The sequence below is a fragment of the Hyalella azteca genome, unplaced genomic scaffold (assembly GCF_000764305.2).
Source record: "Hyalella azteca isolate HAZT.00-mixed unplaced genomic scaffold, Hazt_2.0.2 contig4152, whole genome shotgun sequence".
In the NCBI taxonomy this organism is placed as follows: domain Eukaryota; kingdom Metazoa; phylum Arthropoda; class Malacostraca; order Amphipoda; family Hyalellidae; genus Hyalella; species Hyalella azteca.
In genome coordinates, this window is record NW_025934377.1 from 336,896 (window position 1) to 363,026 (window position 26,131).

Genomic DNA, 26,131 nt, shown 5'->3' on the forward strand with positions numbered 1-26,131 from the left:
AAAACCAACATGATGCTCTGGAATACCAACATGATGCCCCGGTATACAAACATGATGTTCTGGAATATCAACATGATGCTGCGGAATGCCAAAATGATGACCCGGAATGCCACATCCGCAATTTTCCTAAATTCACTGTATTCGTCACTCATGACATGTATCCAGCCATTAAGTAAAAATACCAGGAATAAGTTCTGTACGCTGTTGAAAGAGAAGATTTTCACGAGGTATTATGTTCTTTTCATTTTCAATCGCTTTGTACTGAAATAATGTGCTCGATTTGTTGTGTACGATCTAAGTCGGGTGAAACATTCAAGAAACGTAAAAAATATAAAAATATTCGAACTAATGTGTTAAAGTAATTGTCGACTGAAAAAAACGATATTCGTGATCTAGATTTTTCGCAACTATATTTGAAATCGAAAATTTTAATGAAAAAAATGATTATATTGTATAATTATAGCAATGAATTATATTGGAGTCATTAATTAAGGTAAGGTCTTGGCATGTGGCTAGATCCTATGGTCCGCGGACAGTATGTGAGACTGCCACTCCGAGTCTCCGAGTCCGACTCCGACCGTCCGAGTTCCGAGTTCCGATGCTGATCCAGCTTCAGTTGCCTCATAGATGTGGTGGTGGATGTTGTGCGTCGCTCCTCAGTATCTCCGACACTGGTTGTGGAAGGCAATGGTCTAGCACGCTTGTGCTCCTGTGAGTGTGGCCCAAGCCATCAAAAGGATGCTGCCATTCATGTGAAAGTTGTTTGTGTGGCATGCCTCTGTAACCTTTTCCAATTACTCGGGTGGTTATATGAATTCCATGATGTTTGAAGTTTTTCAGGTTAATTGAAAGATTCTGTAGACATCAAATGGAATGCAAGTGGCCATAAATTCCTGAGTGACGGTGATTTGGTGGTGTACCTACTCCTGCTCCTGTATACCGTTCAATTTTACTCATGGAATATTAGCCATTCTAGAGTTTTTTTAACACCGATTACCTTTTCAATGGGTTTTTGTTCTACGTTTATTGACAGCTTACATTGGCGTCGTCAATCAATCCCGTCAAAAATTAGAATAAAAGCTCGTGCTATGTTTTTCAAATGTTAACATTTTTATTGAATATTCCATTGTTTGACCCGGTGTTCTAATTTTGTTAACGTGGCAAAAACCAGTAGATTGCACAAAAAATGATTTTTAATAATATGGTTTCTTTTTTAATTCTATTGCTTGTAATATTTGCAGACGAACGATCTGTTGGTCTCAAATAACGTAATTTTTAAAAATAAATTTAAATAATTCATTGTCAGATCCCAGTATTACACGCATAAATAGCAGCCATACCAATTTTCGTTCATGCACATACCTAAGTAATACTTTACAAATTCAGATCGGTGTGATTAGTGTTGGTGAGGTGCATAATCAGCGTGAATATCATAGGTTGGTGGTGCCAGCAATGCTTCGCGCTGATGCTCTAGAGCGAGATTAGTGATCGCAGCGAGCATGGCGTGCACGCGTGGCTGGTGAGACGAGAATCTGCCGGCACGCAGTGATGCCTAGCACCAAGAAAGCGGCACAATATCTGCTCAGAACTCACGACATGGAGCAAAGTGACCCTGAAAAAATGCTCCCTGTCGGCAGCATGCACGATGCTAAACTAGGGGCTACCTCGCTCAGGGTGTCCCGCTGTGGTGACAATGAAAAAATAAAGACTGAGCGTGCGTCATCCATGTGGCGCTCAACGCTGTGGGTTGTGGTGTTTTGTATAACTGTGACCGCCGTGTACCGACACTTAACACTATATGTGCAGCTAAATAAACTTGAAAGAGACTTGACGCATCTCATCGACAACTTTGAAGCTAAAGTGTACGATGTAGTTCGGAAGAAATACTCCATGCCTTCGTCGGATGGAATGTCCTCTAACTTCGATTCTCGAGAGACGCTGCCCGACTGGAGTGCCACCTCTAGTCGGGAGATCCGACACTCGTTCTTCGACTCCGCCAACGACTCGTCGGCTACGTCGCTGCCCGAGAACCGTACATCGCGGGGACGCTTCGTACGCAGTGCGCCCGTCACGAGCACCGAGCCCTCTGTCTCGACCATGAGCTGCCTCTGCCCCCCAGGTGCGTGGCCTCCATGCTATTTTTTTCTGTATTGCTTCAGTTGGTTTTTGCGTTTTACGTGTATTAATCGTCAAACTTAAAAGATATATGTACATATACCTACGTGTACTAAAAATTGATTAACTTTTTAGTAAACTTGCGATTTAAGCAAACAAGTGACATCAATTACATATAGGTACGTGTAGAAAAATTTTCATTGCCCCACCATGAGCTACCTCTGCCCCCTTCCAAGTGCAGTGCCCCGTGCTCTTTCTTGTGTTTCTTTTTAGCTTTTGTACAGTTTTGAGTTGGTTTATGCGTTGTACGTGTATTAAACAATAAACGTGAATCTTAAAACACCTACGTGTAATAACGCCTCATTGCTCTTGGCATCGTCAGATTGGTGTGTGTATATATGTTTCATCCATACCGCAAGAAACGGGTTTTCAATTCTACTTGTAGAGATCTCCTGTATTACCGCGCTTATGTTGAAAATTTATGCATGTGGTTCTTTATTAATTTATTACAATTTTTGTGATTTTCTGGCGTTAGTTTATGCCGTTTTTACGATTGCTGTTGATTTCTCATCTCTACCAGAACCTGGGGTAGAACTACTACTTCAACCGTCTCAGTCATTTTAAATTAGTGATAATATACCTAATTTTATTTCTGAATTATAATAATAAGCTTAGGTTTAATTGAAATAAAGTTGTAAACACTCTGTGTCTTCGTCTCGTGTCCGTAAATTTGCCTCGTTACATGTGTTTTCTTATTTGAAGAAACATGTATCTACATGTTTATTATTATATTTGCCCCGCTACATATTTATTCTTTCTATCTGTGTTGACTTTCTTTATCACGATGAACTATCCCAACTTGTAAACCATTATTAGTTATTATCACAAACACCACATTTCTCGGACGTGACATGATGAGGTACGATCACACGAGGACTTACGATAGTCGTAAAATTCTCAGAATGACCGGGATCTTAGCCGCTGAAAAAGTTTTGAGAGACTCGCGAAGGTGAAAAGTTCGGTCATTGTAAACTTTGAGACGAGATTTTTTCCATTAAAGATTCTCTTCTTTCTTAACGTCTGATCCTGTGACGCTTGTGCCGACGAGGCGAAATTGCCGCTGATGTGTTTGGCTAGCAATTAAATTAATGTTATACATTTTTACTGGAGTTGATGATATTCCAACAGTCCGCCGTTCTCCCGTAACTTTCTTATCGAGTTAGGCGTTAATGATTTATTTTGGCGCAAAGTAATTTGAACAAGAGTATGAGTGTAAGGACCTTGAATTACAACGAAACATATACCGCATAATCATGCCAAAGCTCTTCTCTTGCTCGAAACAATTAAGTTAGTGTGATTGTGTCTACTGCTGCCTGAGAGGGGAAATAAAATTTCGAAACGCTAAAAAATAGACAAGCGTAGTATTTGCATGTAATTAATAAATTATTTAAAAGAAGCATGCTCTTGAAAAACTTCCGAACTTTATAAAAATTTTACATGGTTAAATTTGAATGAATGTTTCTGTTCACGATCTGCTTTCTGGAGATGGACGAATGACAAGCGGAGATTAGAAGAGGCATCACAACGATGTCTGCAGCGATTATAAGATCATTAACTAAATATCAGCTGGAAGTTGATAGAAATTAGGTGCCACAGTCGTGACACCTAATTGCAACCGTGCACGCGACGGCTGCTGAGTAGCTACATTACTATATTCTTAATTCACTAGATACAACTAGAGCTGCATGCAGCAGCATGAAATGCAAGCTATAACTAAATAATTTAGGAATAAGAATCATGGGAATGCTGCTGTCTGTGCAGCTGCATGCATGAGCACCAGCAATCTTAAGCTACTTCTTCTTCCAGAAGTTAGATGCATGCAGCAGCTGCCGAAAGTTATTGAGCAGCAGCAGCATGCAGCAAGGTACAGTAGACTGCAGCAGCAAGCTGTAGCTATATTCTACAGTTATATGTTAGAATTATACGCCAGAGCAGATGAACGTCTACTCAAGAGGAAGAATGGATGTTCACACAAGCGTGGGCGCAGGGTAGCAGCGATTGATTTATGATGTTTTGTATGCAGCGACTTTTTGTTGCAAATGTCAGGGTGGCTTCTGTGGTGGCGGTCGAGTCTTGGCCCCGTAATGTGAACGAACCTTATACGTCCACACGACTTGCCCCGCGCCAACATCTAAACTCTATCCAGTCCCTGTATTTAAGGCTAGTTTTGTGCTCGTTCCACGAATTTAATATATTTGAGCGGTAGAAGACCCGAATGCTTTTACTTGCAGTTATACCTGAAAATTTCTGTGGGTCTTATCAATCCTGAAAGGTATATGAGAATAATTATCAGTTTTCCTGAAGAATGATAGTTTTTTTGCGTAATTTATCTGTCGAGGCCGACTTAAGACCAGGATTTTGGTGGGGAAGCGACAGAATTTGTTAACACCGAAAGAGAGGCCCACGCGTGCTATTTCAACCATGCCCTAACTTTGATGGCCTCAAAATTACAATAACTGAATTCTAACGTTACCCTAAATAATTTTCATAAGCTCAAGTCTTTGATGTGAACTTCAAAGACGTAGCCAGGCGGACTGCGGCTGGTGCTTCTCTCTCGCCCCAGGCGACCTTTTACCAAGCTTTATCATGCATCGCCTGCGCGCTCTATGGAAAACATACCGCCGCTCAAAAACCTGGCTTTTTTGCCCATTGAGTTCCTCTCGGTTTGTGTTTACGCGCCCCGCTACATCAGGTGGCGCAATGCTGTGTTGAAATTCCAGCAGATTCATGTTCGGTCGCTTGCGCGAGGCGGCGGTAATACGCTTCGAATTTTCGATATGGGATGATCGCTCTCTCACACTGTGTAGGTATGACTCATAAATTTGTCCAGCCTTGATTTTAACATAAGCAGTATTAATGCTGTAACTTGCTTGGCTTGCAATGCGCGCTTTCACTTCAGTTTCATACAAAATTTTGGACACGTGAAAGGATCGAGTTCAGAATGCCCATCTACGATGAAATTACTTAATTTTAATATTACTTGTAGACTATAAGAAACTTGTTATGATTTTAGACAGTTTTTCAATGTTTAGATTTGTTTCGGCTATAACCGGAATATCCTATTTGATCCGGAACGATTTGACACATTTGTTAAAGTATAAATATTAAATATATTTTACGTTACAGTTCTTGATTATACAAGAAAAAATAATAATAAAAATGACAAAAACATCTTCGCGAATGCAACGTACCGTACGTAAAACGCGGTAAGAGAAATGCATTGAATAACAAACGATACCATGCATTCGGATCAGAAGACGGCTCAAGTTGAATCACTGAATCCTAAAATGTTTCATAAGCATTCAGTATTCATCGAGGTTATTTATGCACGAGGCGATTGTAATATTTTCATTGCTGTACCTGTAATTTTCATACTATAACGTAGGCATATTTCTGCCGATTTCGCTCACCTGCTTTTTTGAACATTGATTTTGATGATTGATTTGAACATTTTTATAATAACATTGATGGTCGTCGCGGGATGTAGATTGTAGGTGCTCCAATTAGAAAAAAGAACTTGAGCAAAATGTGACTGAATCGCGATCGCTTCTGAGTCTACCTTCTTCATCTTAACTTTCTACGTCTGCAGTTGAGTAAGAAGATGCCACTTCTTTTTGCGATACTTTTCTCAGTTCTACACAGCGTGACACGATGTTATAACAGGAATTCTAAGTGACTTCTGTTATTCCCTCTTTATTTATTATAAGAAGAAATACATTAACCGAAACTTCCTAATCAAAGAAACTGTCGAGTTTCTAAATGTGAGATACTACACGTAACGCAAACGTTTTCTTCCATTGACTCGATTGAAAATTGAACGCAATTATTTGCGTATTAATGGAATATCCTAATAAAATTTTTTGGCAAGGAATTGCTGAAGCATCGGCTATTTTCGTCGCGTGTCAATGCCTTCAAAAAATGGCCGATTTTTGCCGATGCCGATTCCAATATATCTGGAGTGGTGAAAATTATTTTCGTATTTGCAGTGAACCTGCCAAGCCCAGGCCGGGAAACCACAATTTACGATCGTCCTGTAGAACTCCCGAGGCTTGCACGGAGTAATGCGAGACTTTTTCATATACACCTTTTGCCCTTGTGCCTGTCATCCTGCAGGACTCAGTTTGGCATAAGGGTGTATCTGTGATACGTCCGATCTGCCCGTGCTGTGGGTAAGAAAGTATGTCATTATTTGAACAATTTTAAACTTTATTTTTTCCAGTGTGTTTGTGAGTAATGTCTCCTGTTCGGTGCCGCTCTCGTTTGGTTTGTTTTGAAATTAACTTGTCCATTTTGACGTGATAAGCAATCGCAGCTGCCTGCTGATGGTTTATGGACGGAAGGAAATCCAGCATAATTCCTCCTCCCAGACTGGACCAACCGACCCTCATTCTTGCTCATAAATTTATGACGGGCCGAAATTTCGGCTCTGCGCACATCTTCCTTCATTCTTACCATAAATTAAGGCTTTATTCGGCGCCAATTTTTTGTGTGATATCGAGGCTTCAGGTTGATGGATGGGCCGCGGCGCTTAGCGAAGACTCGATTAAATTGTTGCTGGAATATAGACGAGATAGTAAAAGAACCTGCTTCTTTCTGATCTGATTTCGATCAGCAATTACAGCCGTGCAGACAAGAAGTTTTCATGTTATTAGATTCTAATACATATGATTTAATTTGATTTTAGATTGAAAATATAACGTAACTTATTTCTATTGGATAGTCCTATAGGTATTCAAATATGTCGCCCGTGATAATATGTATCAATAATTGCAGTAAAAAGGCTTTATTGCTGAGTAAGATGCGACTCCCGCGTCTGTTACGTCTGCATAATGAGGGAGCGTTCTTGCCCTGCCTCATTACACGCTAGGGGCGGCGGCCGCGGCCTGATCCCACCGGAAAACAATTTCATGCTACGACCGAGTTTTTGCTCACAAGTGAGCTGCTCCCTCTATGTTTGCTCGGCACTTTTCAGACGATTCTTCAGAGCAATTTCCGCTAATTGTTGACTGGAGTTGCGGTGGTGAAAGTTTGCGCTTTTTTTCCAGCAACCTCCTAACAATACGTTCCTCAATCAAAGCTAGCAACTGGTATGCTTTGCTTCATAAATCTCCGGTTTCGGAAGACCTTGCCTGTTTTTTGACTTGCATTTTTTTCGCGCGAGCCTTGGATTTGTATGCATGATTTTCTCGGGTGGGATCCAGAGCTGCATTTGATTGGCGCTTTCTCGTCTGCAAATGACTGCCGTTGGAATGGAATTTCCCTTATATGACGAGGCTGAATGAAGTTTGGTTTGCGCGAGGCAGGCTTTCGTGATGAGACGAATTTTTTTGTGGAAATTAATTTACGGTTCAGTTTAATTAATTGAGAAATTACTTTGCCGTGAAAGTTCGTGACGGCGTTTATTCGGCTTATAAATAATTTATGACTAAGCTGACCGATGCATATGAGGATATTACACCCAGAAAGGTTGAGCCATGCAATTGTGTCTCACATATTATAATGACAGAAAAAAACATTTATTCATTAGTTATTATTCCTAGGTCGATGGTTGCGCTTTTGCATGGTGCAAATTCCATCCTACGGACTCGTCTACGTTGCTGTTATGGTGATTATTGACAATATTGTAAAGCTGCAGCTCAGGTAGCGAATTTCTACGAAAACAAGTCCTAAAAAATGCTCGCCTCAAAATTTGAGCGATTTTCTAATTTTTTCGCGTATTCTCCAGGGAATGAAATACCGCGCTCATTTTTTTTGTTATATTCCCGCTAGAAAATAGTTGGTGCTTTATTAAAGGACGGGCTGAGATCATGGCGGCTCTTACCCGAGATTGAAAGGCGGCATCAAGAGCTAAGGGCTAATTAGGGTGGCACTTGCGCTAAATGCCCGCCATACAGCGTGCCTAAGTCAAGAATTAGAAGAAAAGGTCTGCTTGCATGTGAAATAACCCAGCCGTGGCTTGTGATTTCAGTAAGCGCTGTCCATCATCGAGTTCATTTTTTATTGCTGGACTTTGACTCAACCTTTTTTTTCTCACCTGCAACTATCATCTTTAATATTATATCATGGTATTTTTTTCTGAAATTCTGCTTTTTCAGCGTCGTCAATGCGGCTAAAAATTTATATCATCTAAAGTGATTTTGGTTGCAACAATTTCAGTTTATGCAGACTTTTCGTTACCAGGCTCCTATTTTATGAGTGAGTAGTGTCTAAACTATATTGCTAAACTTTATGAAGCTAGGCCTCCGCCACAGACAATGCTATATTGCGGCCCCCTTTTTAGGCTCAAGAGCTCGGCACCTGTTAAAATATTTGGCTCATTATCAATGGGCTGAACTGGCGAGCGCGACCATGAAAGGGATGAGACTCATGAGTGTTTACTCAGAACTTGAGAGGTGGAAGAGGGCACGACTTATTGTTCTAGCTGAGGAACCTCTTCGCGTGAGTCAACTCCTCATCCTTGTGTAGCGTTGCACGACTCTATAGCTGCTAAAATACTTCTGTAAATCTTGGTCGGGATATTGCTGGCCGCCCAGACAACGATATTCAGACTACCCTACTAAGGTCTTGGTAGTAAGTGTTACTTTCAATGCTGCTCGAGCTCTTCATCGTGGTGCACTCTAAACATTAAAGCATATCATTGTGCCAGCTGTTCTTTTAGGGAACATAAATATATATGAGTAGGTACCTTCTGCAAAAACAATGCTAAATTGTATTTTTAATGTAAATTAGTGAGAATAACTGGAAAACTTATTTGTTCTTGACGATTTGTGTGCCGAATGAAAGCCAATATTATTTGTGAGAAGGCGGCATTACGATTCTGTACATATTATGCGGCTAATTAAATTTAATGGAGATATTCCTTCCCGCCTCTTGGCTTTTAGCTTTGCATATGCTTACTGTACGTTTTTACCGCGCCATTACAACATTTATTTCCAAATTCATAAATTTTTCTTAGTTACTGCAATAATGCATGGCCCTGATCTTTGAGTGATGTCGCTAATTTCCCCGTTGTAGCGGCAAACACGTTTCTGATGCCGCTATTTGTACCCGGCCCGGCGTCGTATCTTCCTATTAAGATGTAGCGCATTTTGTCATCAAAGACCCGGCGTCATGTCAGGAATATCATATTGTGCTTCTTGCGCGGCGGCCCAAGATTTTAATCAAAGTGTTGACTGAACGACGTTCAGAAGTTAAATTTGAAATTTACGAGCGGCCCTGCTTATATTTTAGGAAATCTTCGCTTCTAATTCTGTGGCCATTAAATGTTTTCAATTGGTCGCCGTTATTCATCCCATTAATATCACCCGTATCGCATAATCTCGCGAAAATACGGAAGCCGACTTTGCAATTTTAAGTTAAAAATGCAATAGAGCTCGGCACTCGGGGATGGGTTACAGTAGTTTTGGAAGAGAAACTTCGTATTATTTCACGCTCCAATCAACGCTGACTCTACAGCCATAACATGAATCATGACCAGCCGAACGTCGGCCCTTGATTTGCCATTTCTCTGCTGTATTTCTTGAGGCGACATGGCCCGGAAGTTACCGTGCCCCGATGATTGGCACCGTATTTGACTTTCGTAATCACTCATTTTATGTCAATTCCAATGTGTGCTTATTGACGCTCTAGTTCATCACACGTAATTTATTTCTCAAGTTTTCATATTTCAGCTGTCTTTTGATTTAAAAAATGAAACTGAAATCTTGAATTTATTCCTTACGTACTCCAAACGAGTTGAAATTCCCCTCAACATGACTGTTGCCCAGTCAAAAGTTCTTGCCCTTACTGAATGGTCGCCATGTACGGACTGAAATTAATCTTCGATTTGCTGCAGCTGAATATTAATGTTGCTCACCGCATCTGTCATTTGATCTTTGGCGGAGCGGATCAGGTTGCGACGGCTCCCATGCTGGCAGCCGAGGGTGTTCTTTTGGACTCCGATGGATCAGATGGGAAGGAGGGTCTCATATGGGCGGTCAGGAGATTGTTAGTGTCGGTCTCTCCCAACGTGTCATGAGTTACTTATTTACGTTCGTCTAGATGTACATGTACATGTGCATCTAGATCTATATCACGCGCATAATGATCTACATCGAGTGCATCTAGATCTATATCACGCGCATGAAGATGCACATCATGTGCATTGAGATCTACATAACGTGCGTAAAGATGCACATCATGCGCATCTAGATCTATATCACGTGCATCTAATCTATATCACGCGCATGAAGATCTACATTCTACATAATGCATGTGCATTGAGATCTACATCACGCGCATAAAAATCTACATCATGTGCATCTGTGCATCAAGATCGACATCATCGCAAATGATTAGTCTCGGTCAGTTCTAAGTACCTGTATTTCCAATGTGTTGAGTCGCGTGTCTCGGGAGTGGGCAGGACTCGAGATCGTGTGTCTCGAGCTTATCATCGAAGAAAGCTTCGGACGTGCTCTGAGGATCAGAGATTTACCACAAAGTGTTACTTGCCACGGAACGAACTGATCGTTTGTATGAAGCCGTTAGATTTGGCATTATATATGCCAAGTGGTGCCACATGCATCTTGTTTTTCCTTGTACATATTTTGTCACTTGTTTCGTGTTCAATAAATTGTTGCTGTTGCGGTCCACGTAAATACAGGAAGTATCTCACACCAGTAAAAGAATCCGAGCAAGCACCAGCTTCTTTACACTGGTCGATATTGATATCTACATTATTTGCATCGAGATCTACATCATGTACGTGCATTCTAACTTGGCAATACCGAAGCATTTGTATCATAATCTGCAGCATTGGCGTCATGCTCTTACCTTTTCAATAAAAATTGTATATTCTTGATTATTTACCAGTGTGGGTTACTGTTTTTCTCTCCCATAATTTTGCAATTGTACGTCCAACTCAATATGCATTAACTGTTTTTTATCGGCTTGGCTTGTGTTAATAATTGCTGAGTCATGACCGAGGGGGCAACGCATTTTGCTGTCCTGGTTTCATCTATCGATTTAAGAGCTTGTTAACCTCATCGATCGCGTGCATGGTTTTCCCAGGGGCGTCGGTCAGATCGAAGGTTGCATTTCCCATCTGAGAATAATAACTGAATCTCCGCCGGCCAACCACTGACCATCCAGTGGCCACCCATATTTAGCCTATTGTGTCGAACTAAGATGTCTGCGCCGCTGCATCATTAAATTTATAACAGTGATAGAGTAGCTCTGTAAGCAGCCATTGCTTGGAAATGCTAACGTTGGAATATTGGCAACACAAGCCTCGTTAAAAGTTCTTTCAATGCTACACCAGCGAGACTGGCATAAAAGCTCGGCCATAAACGGCTTCTGCCATCAGATTACGCGAAGAGAAAGTATCTCTTTTGAGAGAAGACGATGGCATTCAAAGCTAATTTTATTGTAGCTGACAACGCATGGTATCATGACTTTACATCGTTTCCATGATGTTATATTTTGTTTGGTGGTTGCATATCAGATTTCAATACTTGGCGCGTGTGTGTCGTCGAGGATATTTCAAGTGGCCAAGATATCGTCGCGACAATTGCCAGCTTTGACATTTCGTTTCGGGTCTGGTGATTCAGACAGCCTGCACTCGAGTGGAATTCTGAGATGTGGCTTTAGAATGGCATGTGCACCCGAATTACTGCTTGCGTTGGCTGACGTCTAGGAAGCCTTTTGGTCAAATACCGAAGGCGGGACATTTCAAGGAGTCTCGAGGGAGACAAATTTCAGTGAGCCTTTCACTCTGAATAATGGTACATGGATCAAAGTGATATTTGATTTATTTCTGACTAAGATCTAAAAAATCGTATAGACATCATTTTTCTATGATAACGTACGATGGTTGGTTCACGTGAAAAAATACCTAAGACTTTCTTACTTTCTATTTGTAGGTTGAGGAGAGACATCCAAATAGCTTGCCTAGCCCACTCCTCGGATAAAAATCTATCTCTTTGATCCCTACTGAATTTTATTCACTGATTGAATGGTTCCAAGAATGGTAATTGGCCTCAGTGATGCAGGCTGAAATCGGATAAGTACCATCAAAGGGATTTAATGAGCGGGGAATCGAAGTCAGACCAGCAACGGGGCTATACATCGATCGTAACTGTTGGCGGCGAGGCTGCAACCTGAGCGACAGAGTTTGCCTGTGATAGCATTCAATTGTCTGGGCGCTCGAGAATTTCGTTCCAGAAAGCGATCAATTTTACGGTTTTACCCTAGTATTGGTGGTAAGGCGGAATATGATTATGATGTATTTCTGCACAAGATCGCCTTGTGTATTGTAATTTTCTGTGCTAAAAAATTCAGTCTCTCGCTCCAGCTTGTCGTCTTTTTATTATGTGATTTATCACTTTATCACTTAAATAGTTATTTGTTAAACTATTTATTTATCACATAAATAGTTAATTTAAGACAAAAATAATTGTTCATCATATAATTGAGAGTCTGTATTTGAACACTTATTCTTGAGGGAATAGAGTCCCACAAACACAATTTGAATCGATCACAACTTGTTTCTTTATTAAATAATTGCAATTTGTTCGCTCGCTTGCATTTTCAAGGTGATGTTTTATGCTTCTTGCTTTCTACGTTGGATTTTTGTCAATAGTATTTTTGTTGGCTCTTGCTGCGTTACAGTTCTGGCGCTTGTGCAGCGCTAATTCAGTCAGACTGTCGGCCACTCTGCCGGATGGGGTAGCTTCGAAGCAGCTTTCGCGTGGCATCCAAGCATTCAAAAGGTGAACATTGGCAGCTCTTGGCAGGTCATAACACCTGTTTTGTTGTCTTGTCATTGCCCCGGACAGTTGGCAGATCCCTATCGTTAACCAGGTGATCGGTTACGCCCCATCTTTGTCACGTACCAGATCATGCCCGTAGTTTTCAGTTGGCAGTTCATACCTCAGGGTTGACGGGTGATTAGTCATGCCCCGCCGTTGCCAGGGGGTTGGTCATGACCCATCGTTGCCAGGGGGTCAATCATGTCCCATCGTTGTCAGGGGGTTGGTCATGCCCCATCGTTGTCAAGGGGTTGGTCATGCCCCATCGTTGTCAAGGGGTTGGTCATGCCCCATCGTTGTCAGGCGATTGCGAGTGTCAGGAGCTACCTATACTCGCCGATGTTACTTGGACGTCGGATAGTTTTGCCCGTCAGCTGTCCGGTGATCATCGACGTCGCTGTACGTATTTTGATTATTCTACCAATTTATAGGTTGTCGTGCTTCGTGACTCGTGTTTAAAAGTGGATTTTAAATACGTGCGCGTGAGACGATTATACTGAATTATACGTAGATTTTAATATTTTTCCTCTGAAAGTGTGTGCGTTTCAAATATTGATTGTGTGAATGCTTGTCTCTTAGGATACTTTCCTCTTGTTTTTCAATATCAGTGGTTCGAGACGCTCAACGTTGGCTGCTCCGAGCAGACTTCCTGGCAGCGATAACTCCTGGCTAAGAGTTCCATGTTCGGCTTCTCCTCGGACAAGTTAAAGGAAACTTCGGAACAGCTAATGAGCTGCTCCAGATTGCTGCGGTTGATAACATGCAAAATAGCCGCCATTACAGCAGGAAGAAGTTGTAGCCAACGAGTGCATCGACTAATCTCCGTAGTAAAAAGCTAAGCGGCTATAGAAAGACTGGTATCTGGTCACTAAAACATGAGGTGGGTCAAGCCATTCATCTCGACGCAGAAAGTTGCGAGCGATTAGGTGGGTGCGGTATCAGCGTCGCTTCACTAATGGATCTATTTATTGAAATCTTCTATGTGAGATTTAAGTGCTGCTACGAGGAGTATCGTTACGAGGACTACTTTAGTACTTTAAGCATCATGGCCTATTATAATAGAAGTATGGATCAATGCACTGTATGCAGTGTATATATAATATGGCAGCTTGTTTTGTACATGAATGCCATCCTGATATGCGTACACTATTTAATGAGTGCAGCTCTCAGATCTGTGATGTTCGTTTTAATGGAATGCAATTTGAATGCTTGTTTAAAAGGATCAAGTTCTTACACGAGGTAAAAAACACGATCTCGTTTGTTAATCTGCTGTAAGAGACGCAGGGTTCGATGAATGAGGTTATCGATCAGCATCGCTAGTGTCTTCGATTACTTATGACTGGATAATTTAGCCGAGATTACCAATGCCAGAATTAACGTCTCGTTAGACTTTCTATGCCGAATGAATTGAATTGGCCTTGTTCGGCTTCGCCAAATCGGCACGGGCAACCTAAGTCTAACTTCTGGATTACGTTCGGCGTCTTGTCTGTTGTCTTCACATAACTCAATAATAGGCAACTCCTTGTTATGGTTGCATCCATTGATGTGAACGGGACTTCTGTACCATAGTTTTAATAGATAGTGCTGGGCATGCAATTCTTCCTGGAAGCGAATCGAATCCGTATTAATCCGACGGCAAAATTTCCGCATGAGATTAACACCGCAATGTTCGACTTTATTTCTGGTATGTTTAAAATTATTTTTATTTCATAGGACAGTCACCGTTCTTAATTGAGAAACTTCAAGTCCCAAAGCCAGTGCCTCGTACATCTAAGAAGCTGACGAAGCAGCGTAACTACTTAGAATTCTTTTATTCCGATGAGACGTTTAAGTCATGTACATCCCGCAAGATGAGAAACGTTGTGAAGTTTGAGAAAAGACTTTTCCTCGGATCAACATACAGTAAAACAGGAAGACTGGGAGAGGACTATTTAGCATTTCTTGTATTCCTGCATGAACGTTCTAAAATTATTCACCCCGGTACACGAAATGTAGAAAGGAGTTCCTCCTCTGGCCAACATGCAGTAAATCAGAGCAGCGGCGTGAAGTGAAGAGCGAGACAGTCTCACGCGGTTCTCCCCTAGCTCAGGCCATCCATTACCTGGCGGCCGTCGCAGCGATTGTGTTCTGTCTTGCCCGCTCTTTCATCCGCCGACTCCTCGTCGACTTTGGCGCTCTGTATGGGCCTTACTAAGAATCATAAGAGGATTAATGGAGGCCACTTGATGGTCAGCACGCCATGACTCACCAATAGTTTTTTTTTTCTAATGAGACCAGTTATTTGAAGTTGATTTCGTTTCTCAGATAAAACTCTCCAGTTCTAGAGTTGGTTATTATTTGGAACTACGGGCATCAAAAATTCAATTTCTTCTGATTTATATTTTCTGTAATATACTACAATCCTGTAGTAAAGTTCGTTGCTGCATTAATGGCCAATTCTTGTAACCTCTACGCAGGCTTCATTTGTAGACATAACTCTCAACAAGGTCGCCTAATAACTTAAAATGCAGTGGCGACTTTCCGAGAAGTCCTCTAAATGAGAATAAAACCTTGGCTGTAAGTAGGACACGGTGTGCCCAGTTCAAGTGTATTCTATTGAATTGTGCAGAGATTGATGCGACGTTGGCAAACACACCAAATCTATTCACAAAAATCGGGCACGGGTGGTCTGTGTTTAACTACGGCTTTTGTTGCCTCAAATCATCGCTTGAAGTGGGTTTAGCTTGTTGGAAAAGTGCCCGCTTACAGGGTGTCGTTTGTTTGTACAAGCGTCTGTAGACTATTCCCCGTCTTCTTATCTGGGAAATATCAACGCTGCGAGACCTCGTACTCGCCTAGAATTCTGCAAGAGTTTAATCTTTTAGAGAATTTTCGTATTTTGTCGTTTCCCCCCAAGCCCTGAAGCGCCGCGGATTCGTGCACGCATTTACTTACAAAATCTGTAATATTTGGTTTACTTGATCCTAGTTCACATGCTGTTAATATTTCGCCGATTTCTCTGTTTAGTTTTTAATTTAGGTGAGTATGTCTCTGTTTAAAGATGAGTGTTAAAATGCCCTGTAAAATTCTTATCTCGATGAAGATATTGTGGAAGGGGGTTCCAAATTCAATACAAATGCACTTACTGTTTGCTTCGTTGGACTTGAGGTTCTTTTGTTCGGGAACTCACCTCAGAAGAATAGTTTCCTTTTGTTCTATAGACGTCGCTACGCTGCTCGAAAGTTTTCTCGCTTGCTTTGCCGCTTGCGAGTTGATAGCTGGGACGAGATGCAGATCTGCCGCACAATCGAGTTTACTCGCAACTGCTTGTAGTTTGAACTGAAAATTGCTTACGGCGCGCGATGCATGTAGTCTGCTCCACAAAATTGCCTCTCACGCCTCGCTTGGGTGTCTTATATTTTCTGCTCAAGGATCCTCCCGTTCAACAGGAGTTGCTCCGGTTTTTATGTGATAAAGTTGGTACCTAGTTGATGCTTTGCAAATCTCAACTAAATCCGCTATGAAGAAAAATTAATATGATAAGAAGGGAAGTCCTGTTTCAATTATTCAATTCCAGGTTGTTTTTGATGATATTTTTGATAATATACTTGAAATTATTCATTCATCTAATGCGTATTTTTTTAACCAGTTTGTCAAATGATTTTATTGTTTTATCATAAATGGCAAATCTGCTCCATGGCAAATCAAAAATGTCACTAAACAAATGTGCAAGAGTAACAGTGAAGTCTTTCAATGTTTAGATGAGAAATAAGATTTAATTTTTTTCTAATAATCGTGTAGTATATTATCTTTCTTTTTATTTGTGTGAGTGCGTCTTGAAATAAATGAGTCACACTGTTCACATAGTGACACACTTTCTGCAGTTGACACTGATACACCCTTTCAACGGGTCATATTGTATGAGGATGACCCTACATGGACACAAAACACATAGATATTTGAACCAATTATTACTATCTTTCCTGAGGTTAGGATGCAAGCACGCAGCGAAGGTGGGCACTGGCCGGGCAGCGTTCGTTAAACCCATTATTTCGGGTACGTGTGGTTGTCGGACCTTCTTTCTCTTACCGCTCATAATGCGATTTAAGGAGCGGATTTAAATGACTTAAGGTTTCTTCCAGGTCTCATGTGACGGAAAACTCGAATTCATGCAATATTTTTGCCCCGAACGACTGTTCATTTTACAAAAAATACGTTTTTGCAATACTTCTGTCACTATGGGCGGAAACCAAATTTTCAATTGTTTTTGGATTTTGTGGTAAAATTCCATATTGCTCGTCCGCAATCATTTTCAAGGCACCTCAAACATTGTTCTCATTATACCGCGTATGAAAACATATGTTGGGATTCAATACAGCTTGGGAGTGTTGAGACATTGTTCGATTGAATGTTAATGAATGATTTGATTCTTATTTAATTTTCGTTTATAGGACGCATGAAACTATCTAGCCTGGATTTCCATATGATTAGTTCCCATCATAAAAGGAAACTTGTGCCTGAAGATAAAAAATTTGTTTTCAGGGAAATAATAAATAGTGAATTTAATGTTAAAATGAAGCCTGGATGTTGTTAAATTGATTAAACATTTAGAAAAATAGACTATTCAACCTGTGAAAATAATGCCACACTTTGTCCGCGTGGCACTGATGAGCTCGTTTTCTGGGCCAAACTTGGACAGAATTACATACACTGGCGTGCAAAGTGTTTCGCTATTTGGACGAATACTCACTCATTTGTCTGAGTGTAGGGCGTTAATCTGAAGGGAAGAGCAGGAAGGGCGTGTGGCATTCAGCTGTAGGATTAACTGCGCCTGGCCTCCGGACGTCCCGCCACGATCAAGACGTGTAAAGGCGACTCAGTTTTCTCTCTTATTGTTACTGCCTAGTAATATTAACTCGGCGTACATGATGGCTATGCGTAAACTCGCTGGTATTGTATTTGAAATTGTATTTTCATCTCTCAATCGGAAACACATCGATTTTTTGAGCCATAAATAATCGTTAGCCTTAATTTACGTCAAACTATTGTTTATTTGCATTAATTCTAGCATAAATCATTTTGCAGCGCAGCAACAGTGGTCGTCAAAGAGCAAATAGCTCTGCATGATATTTGCACCGCACTTCTTTGTTCTGCACTTTCGTATAAGTTTGTCGCAGCGCTACAAAGGACTTCTCGCGCGAAGTTCGCCGCGAGAATTTCTTAGGAGAACTTGCGTCGCAGGCTCAAGCTCGCATTCGCGCTGTGTTTCGATGCCTGCGCTGAGGGGTAATGTCGCTACCAAACTTCGGCAGGAGACTGTCGTCGTTGTTTATTTTAGCTCACTTGTGTGTATCCTAGATATTCAAGGACATCAAGAGTAACTAAACCTGTGATGTGGGTGTTGAAATGCTCATGGTTTGCGAATGTTTGAGTTTCTTGCATAATTTTAGACGGAATTTGTTCGAGTCTTGACGAATATGATATTTGTCACTACTTGCTTTGGTAAGTTCATTTCTTCAGTTCTTGCATCCTTGACATAAATTGTGAAGGCTTATTCAAAATGTTTCCCGTCTATTTCTCATTATTTGACTCTTATATTTTTTATATTTTTGCGACTTGACGTCTACTTTACACTGTTGAACTATTGAGTGTAAGTCTTCCACTAGACGTGTGCCCCGACGTGGCTTGGACAGCTGGAGGCGAGAAGCGCGTGGCTTTTTCTCTCGCAAGCGCCGGTCTGGTTCAGGAGAAATTACACGAAATATCGGGTATTTTCTTTTAATAACTGTAATTACTGGACCACGCTCGGCAGCTGTTGTGAGCCCGCACCCCGCTACGACTTGCGACCGGGCGATGCCTACGGCTGTCTTCTCTTCAAGAATTAAGCGTTCTTTGCAATGTTTATATTTTGAATGTATCTTATATCTCATCGGTAATATTAATTAGTAATAATATGGTCACTTGATAGTAAACTTTTGATACGTAAGGAAGTATTGGTTGCAACAAGTATTCCTTTCGAGCATCCCTTCACTATGACCCTTGCCCCCGTGTACTGTGCTCTGCTTCATGGAGGATATTGAAAGGATTACCCGGTGCGAATTACCCCCAATCAGTCAGTTTAGGTTTCCAATAGGGCACCTGAATCACCCATGCATGCTCTCGGTGAGTCATATTATCTATATAGGGACTCACTTTCTAAAATTAGAACAGATACACCCTTTTGCCGGGTTAAACTGTGTCAGGATATGTCCCTACAAGGTCACTAATTGCGTATGTATTTGGACAAAGTCTCACTTATTTCTTTGAGTGTGGAAAAAAAAGGAATTGTGAGCGAGTTTTAAAGTTTATTGTGCTTTTCTTATTGCGGAACCGTAGATCTCAGTTAAAAATTAACTCAATATTTCTTAGCGGATCTGAAAATGGTCTTGTGTCTGTGATTCACGGAAATTTTTAAGAATTATCTCCATTTGGAACATTGTTTACCTGCAATTACGATTTAGTTATTTTAGTATCGGCGAAACTGCTACGTTGTATACAGGTAGCCAGCGTCGGTGTTGGGTGCGTCTGCAGTTGCTCTTCCCACGAATGGAAATTAGCGTTTCTGTTCTGCATGTAAACGTCCGCTCATTGTGGCTAATTCTCGGTGATCTTTTAATCTTCAATTGTTGTGGTGGACCTTTATTGATTAAATTTATTTCCGTATCTCGGTACAGTTGTATTATGACCTCATATTACTACAGTCATATTAATTTTGGCCGTACTTTACTACAGTCCTATTACGGCCGTACCTGAGTACAGTCCAGCAGTTCGTTCCAGCCGTCTATATCGCCCGAGCATATGGTGAGCGCATGTCAACTCGATCATAGCGACTCAACAGCTAATTTACTTTACTCTCGCAAGCCTATAAAGACGGACTTAAATTTTTCGTTTCAAGTAAACATTTGTTCAAGTGCTCCTTCAAATGCTTGTTTTACGGTCTCACTCAAAGGTCCTTAATTTCCTTTACAGCAAAACAGAATCAAAGCGAAGAGAAAGTTCAATTATTCGTAATAGATGCTCGAGCCTTGAGTGCCTCATTACATCCATTACTATTATAATAATGGTAATTGCAGCAAACCATAGTATTTTCTTTAGGGTGGAAGGCTAAGTCTGAGTTATATACGAGTAGAAATATGTATAATTGAAATACATCAATACGAAGCGACGTCGTCGCTGGTCCCCTCAGTCAGACCCTCGCAATGTATGCATCTCGATTGCAATGCTGTAGAGAGGGTCAGCGCCCGTAAACATTACAGCTTATAGATAAGTGCTCGGTGTTTGTGAAGCACATGGCTGCTTCTCATCCGCCACTTTCTCCAATGCAGTGCAATTATTCGCAATGTATTGGCGCGCATTGCATCGGTCGCACGCTCTAAATTATATCACAATGCCCGAAGGGGTCATTTCCATTCAATAGACGCTATTATTTATTTGCTCACCTCGACCAGTTATTCGTGAGGTAGTTCTGTGCCGCTTGTCATTTGTTGTAGCTCACGCTTATTGATTAAAGTTGACTGCTGTGCTATACTTTTGGAATTTGAGTCCGGAAATTTATTTGGCTCGATATGTCGTTCAGTGGGAATTTAAAACCCTTCTGCAATGAGTACAATGAATCTCTCGGCATCGTGTCCAGTGTACACTACTATTAAGGGTATTCTGTATTTAACATGAATGTATAGGTTGATTTATAAAATTTGGTTGTTCATCATGTAAATAAAGTGATATCTAACAAAGCTTACCGCGTTATTAATTTCTTAAGCTTTAAATGTTTCTTGATCGCTGAAATTTACGCATCACACCAACGATCGTACGAAATCTTACCTTAAAATTGGTTTATTGAAATATTTGTGGCGACAAAACTTGTTGCAAGCGTTGAAGTTTGTCTTGACGTCATCGGCGACGCGACCTTGGTTCAGGTTTCATTTTGTGAGGACGCAACCACGAATTTGTTAAGGAGATCCATATGGTGTCCGCGCGGTCAACTGGTACAGGCGTTGGACTACGACGCGGAGAACCTGCGTTCGAATCCCGGAGCTTCAGTCGACGTTTGCAGATAGTTCATAGCGGTGAGTAATTTGATGTGTATATATCCTCGATAATTGAATTTGCTAGATTCTAAATTACGTTGCTAAAGTCAATAGGATGAGAATGTCAGTAACCAATGTCAATACAACCTGTCATTGTAAGAGAGAAGTCTAGGTGATCTCAGAGAGAGAAGGAACAAATTTTTTTCAAATCGTTGTTGACAAACGGTGACGCGTAACTGCAGCGTACTCTGCCAGAGCCGCCCCAGAGCAGGCGTTGGGCAGGTTTGAGCAGGCGGTGCTCAGTAAAGGCTGCGTGACGGCAGGACAGAGCACACCTGGGCAGGTACTCAGAAGCTAATTAGCGCTGATACGCGGCTGGCGATATCGTCTCTAAAGCGGACATTTCTGCTCTATCGCTGCTCTGTCGCGTCTCTACGTCGGCTCTGCAGCCGGCGACGGCCTGCTCTATTCCCTGCCCTAAATTTTAACTGGGATTGGCAGGCCCTTCGTGTGCTCCAACGACCAGGGCAGGTCGCGCGCTGTGCCAAGGCGCCGCAATTGCCTTGCTTTGATACCCCGGCCTTCCATGCTTGCTTCAGCCTCTTAACCATTACCTGCTAGGAATATCGTCACTAAATTGTGAGAAAAATTTTCATTTATTCGTCTTGTTCGCGTTCTATTAGGTTAAATTTCTAATTATATGAGCTTGCTCGTGTTTCTGCCGTAACATTGTTCGTCTACAAATAGTTAATTAGTTGCCCGTAACTCAAAATTACCCAATAAAACGCAAACGCTTGGAGGTAATTTTTTTGCGTGGGGAGTGGGAAGGTATGAGGAGGCACTCAATGCTCGTTAAACTGCCCAAAGAGTCTTTCAGCCCGAAAACTTGTTAATTTCGACTGAGGAAAAGATTTAAGAGAACAATTAAACTTTTACGAGTGTCTAAACCTGCTCCTAGAAATTTGTAGGCCATTTCTGCAACGGAGTGAACCCAAGTGCACGCGCACACTACTCGGCGCATCACCACGAAGTCGTTGTTCCACCATCCATAAATTAAGCAAGACCAGTACTGAAAAGCTGGGATAATGAGTTTCCAATAGAGTGGTTGTTTTGATTATTATGAATATAGTAAGTTTGGGCTCGTGTTATTCCTGTTTTCGAGGTTATATACAATGCCCCACGCGAAATTGAATCTGTCATATACTTACGCATGCACGACCAATTCTTTGGTTACGATATCTTGGTACGCAATGGCTGCGTAAGAGTTTACCGATGTTGGAACGATCTCCAGTTGTTAAAGCTGTCGATTTTTTGTACTAAGAAGCCCCTAAATACTCTATCTCAAATGTTTTCATAAAACACCTCGCATTTTCCGAAGTAAATAATTTGTAGAATATGCCGATATATGCTGTCAGACTAAGAGAATTAATGATGCATCACCAATGTGATCAATAATCCATTCACTTCATGCCGGAAGAGGTGAGGATTACAATAAACCGGAAGATGATGGAAAGCTTTCCTTCCATTGTCCTAAAGATGTTATTATAAAACTCCAACTCATTCGTGCTCATAAAACTCGAGAGCGACGATTGTTTTCATAGATTGTTTTTTCATGAAGTGGAAAGGGAAGGGCCGACTTGCGGGATTGGTTTGACTGACGACTTCCGCAGACTTCCTCGAGCACTTCCTTGAGCACTTCCTTCAGCTGTCCCCTTCATAACGGATGCACTCCGCACCGCTGAGTAATTAGTTCCTTTGACCCACTGAAAGCAGCGCCCGTTCCCTCCTTTCCTGCCCTCCCCGCCCGCCATCCTGATGAGGTCATAAATTTGTCGCCGCAAACTCCAATAAATTACGAAATTTTTTCGCTGACCGATGTTATTCGATAACGGCCTCCCTACAATGTCGTCTTTGAGTTGAGTAAAGTTTGAAAATTATTCAACTTCTAGGTTAAACCTTCGAAGCTGTACTAATGGTTCAGAGCTGGAGGGCTTTAGAACCAAAAGAAAAATACTGGATTGATTGATAGACTGTCAATCTTCGGTTATTTTCGATGGAAAAGCTTTTAGGAAACTATTTTTTGTTTATTTCTTAAGATGGCAGATTGTATTTGAAGAGTTGGCAGGCTGGGTGGTACTGAGCTCAGCACAGCCTTATCTCATACCTTGTGCTGCAACCCTACGTAATTTTTCTGCATTACATGCGTCATTTTGCTGCTGTATACGCCATACATCATTTTACTACATTTCTTATGTCATTTTGTTGCATTCAGAACGTCATTTGCTGCGTAAATCTGAGGCCGTACTTCCCTATAGAGGCGTGGCGGGCGTTGCTGCGTTTTCATTAATCAGATCTCTAATGAGAGATGCCCTACGTTTTCTGCATTATGGCCATGATGAAAACCTTGCTGGACCAAATTTTTCTCACTAACTTTATACAGCAACCGCTAGTGAAAAATTCCTTAGTCTGCCGTTTCAGTGAAGCTTCAATCCTCATATGCGAGCTTGATCCGCTCACGCCAGCGAAGCTGCAAATTAAAATTGCACCTCTAGCTGCTGGAAGCCTTTTTGTTCATTATCCCAAATGCTTGCGATTTGACTTCGAAAAATCCAATTAAAGCTCGTGAAGCTCAGCATGGGCCAGAAAATCAAGATCTGACGTCTTTTCAAGCAGACGTGACTTTGATGTGATGTTAATAGCACTTTCATGTGCCCAATTAGAGCTCGATAAAATGGCTTCTGAATTCCATTCCCGAGTGTTAGAATAAAACTTCAATTCCTAATTGATTTTTCGGTCCCTAGTTAACGAGCTGATATTGGAAGCGAGATCAATTTTTCTTTCCAAATAAAAAACTGCATCAATTCTGTGAGGATTTTAGTTCACTATGTTGCTGTCGGGCCTCGTTTCACCTTTGTTCAATCTTAGTAACTGAATTTCTTTTCGGTTTTGAAAAGTCACGTTTTTATGGTTATAGCCTTATTTTGTGATGCAGCTTCAAAATACGGTGTGCATTTGAACTTAGTTAATCGGTTATATCGGTGTTTTTCTGTGTTGAAATTTCGATCTTACATTAAAAACGACATGCGTAAATATTAGAGTGCATAGTTCATTAATTTCATATCTTCTCGGTCTGAAATAAAAACTTATCGCGGGACAGGGACAGGGAACGGAGGCAGCGAGGCGTAAGTGTTATTGCATTGCCCTGTGTCACTGCTAGCCAATCAGCCGCCATGCACTTCTTTCCTGTCCGATTTCAGTTTTTATTCTCACCGCAAAATTGTCGGTTTTGATGAATGTGGAGCGACTTGGTGAGCCCTGCATGGCGTTATCAATTGATGAAGTAGGCGCCACGCGCCCCATGATTCACATCAACAGCCGCATGAGGCGGCCGCGTATTGACCGTCTCGTGTGGATGCCGAATTCACTCCTCAAATATGCAGGTAATGCACCATCGTCGATGACGCCTGAGTCACCGCTCTCTTATGGTAACTATATTTTTTGGCAACACAATAGAATATAAGTTTTCTCGCAACATTCAAACAGATTTAAAATATCCGTTTACTACATGAGCACAAATATTCGTATTTCGGACCAGTGTGAAATGGTTATTATTGGTGGGCGGGTATTACGAGTGCGTTAACCTGGCGACTTATTCGGCATCGACGGTAATATTTTTATTTATATAAAGCTCAACCCGCATTCGTAACACACTTATATATTATTATTTAAAAACCGAATTTTGAGGTACATTATCGATTTGTGCCGTGGTCTCGAGGTCCCTACATATAGGAACGAATTTTTCGTACGGAAATCATGTACTAAAAAATTAACCGTTATCGCAATAATATGCTTCTCCATCCGTAAGTCTGCTTCAGGTAACGCAATTAGCCATTTCTTCACACTATAAATGTGCTTTAATGTTTCCCTATCAAAAATAGCAGCCCATTTATGCTGCTATTTTTGTTTCATGTTCTCGCTGTTACATTTTCTCGTAATTCTCGTAACCTCACGCGCATTCACGAGGTTAACGGGGCAACTAACATAGGCGGGTCAGTGCGACTCATGGCACGGAAGTGCGAAATAAAAATGTACAAGTATGACGAGTCAAGTTATTCGATGGCAACGCCAGACGGAAGCTGGGGTCTGGTCACAAGGGTCGGAGTCTGCCACTAAGTGCCCATTACGTACTGTCGTAATGACCTCAAGTGTCGTCAAGAGGGAGACACATTCGACCAGAGGACCGTTCCTCCTTCATGGCTACTCATGACGACAGTTTATGTTTGCGATGCGCAGTTCCCAATCTTCTTCTTCTCAGTATTGAACAATTCGGGAAGATCAATCGCGTGTGTTCCTGGGGCCTCGAAGTATGCAATTTGTTTTTTGTTGCGTCGGAGATGAACTGAGCATGACGCGACTTTGATCTGTACAAAGGCAGCTTTTAGGCATGCGTTAGAGATGTAGAGTTCCAGGTTTTTTGGTCTTTCGACGAAGATTGCCCCAAATTGCCGTTGCTGCACCTTTTGAAGAATCTCGTGCATGGTCAGGGCGAGATTTGAATACTACGATTTCAACGCATTCTTTCACAGTAGGAATTCTCGAACCAACAAGGAGAGCTTGAAATGAATTTTGATTTAAATGAAAATCAGTTGGACACTACATGGATATAATTAATAGACACACTAACTAAGCATGACTTTTCGTACGTTCTCCTTGGCATGTTGTCTCTTTCTTGGATTTTTTGATTCGCATTTCACTATTATTCGTAGAAAATTAACGAACGGATCATTTCAAAGTTGTCAATTTAGTAAATCACTCCAAGATTGTACGATCGGTCGGAATTCTCGAGCTTGCAGCGTTCACTTATGATGATTAATCATGTTGAAAATGATATTATAAATCGAAAAGCACCTGGTAAAAATTTTAATTAACATAGTCATTGGGATTTGCACAATGTGTGTAAATGGCTGGCATGAAATAAGTTTTGTCACAGAGAAAAATCTGTGTAAAAACAGAGTTGAGTTTGAAAGAAGCCTAACCTTGTGCCCAATTGCTTGCGCGTGAGTCTCGTTCACTTCAAACAAGTGTTGTTAATTTGTGCCTCAACTTGAACTTCTGAAGACGTCG

At 41.3% G+C, this 26,131-nt stretch overlaps 1 protein-coding gene across 8 annotated transcripts in view; it reads left to right on the forward strand.

Moving 5' to 3' along the window:
• Window positions 1-641: 641 nt before the first annotated feature.
• Window positions 642-26,131, forward strand: part of LOC108673101 (collagen alpha-1(XXIII) chain) — a 112,558-nt gene continuing 87,068 nt past the window's right edge. For 7 of the 8 annotated variants that reach the window (XM_047879890.1, XM_047879892.1, XM_047879896.1 and 4 more), the window contains exon 1: window positions 718-2,119. In XM_047879890.1, the coding sequence (XP_047735846.1) occupies window positions 1,549-2,119 (571 nt within the window). In that variant the 5' untranslated portion in view covers window positions 718-1,548. The other variant, XM_047879891.1, reaches the window with a different exon arrangement.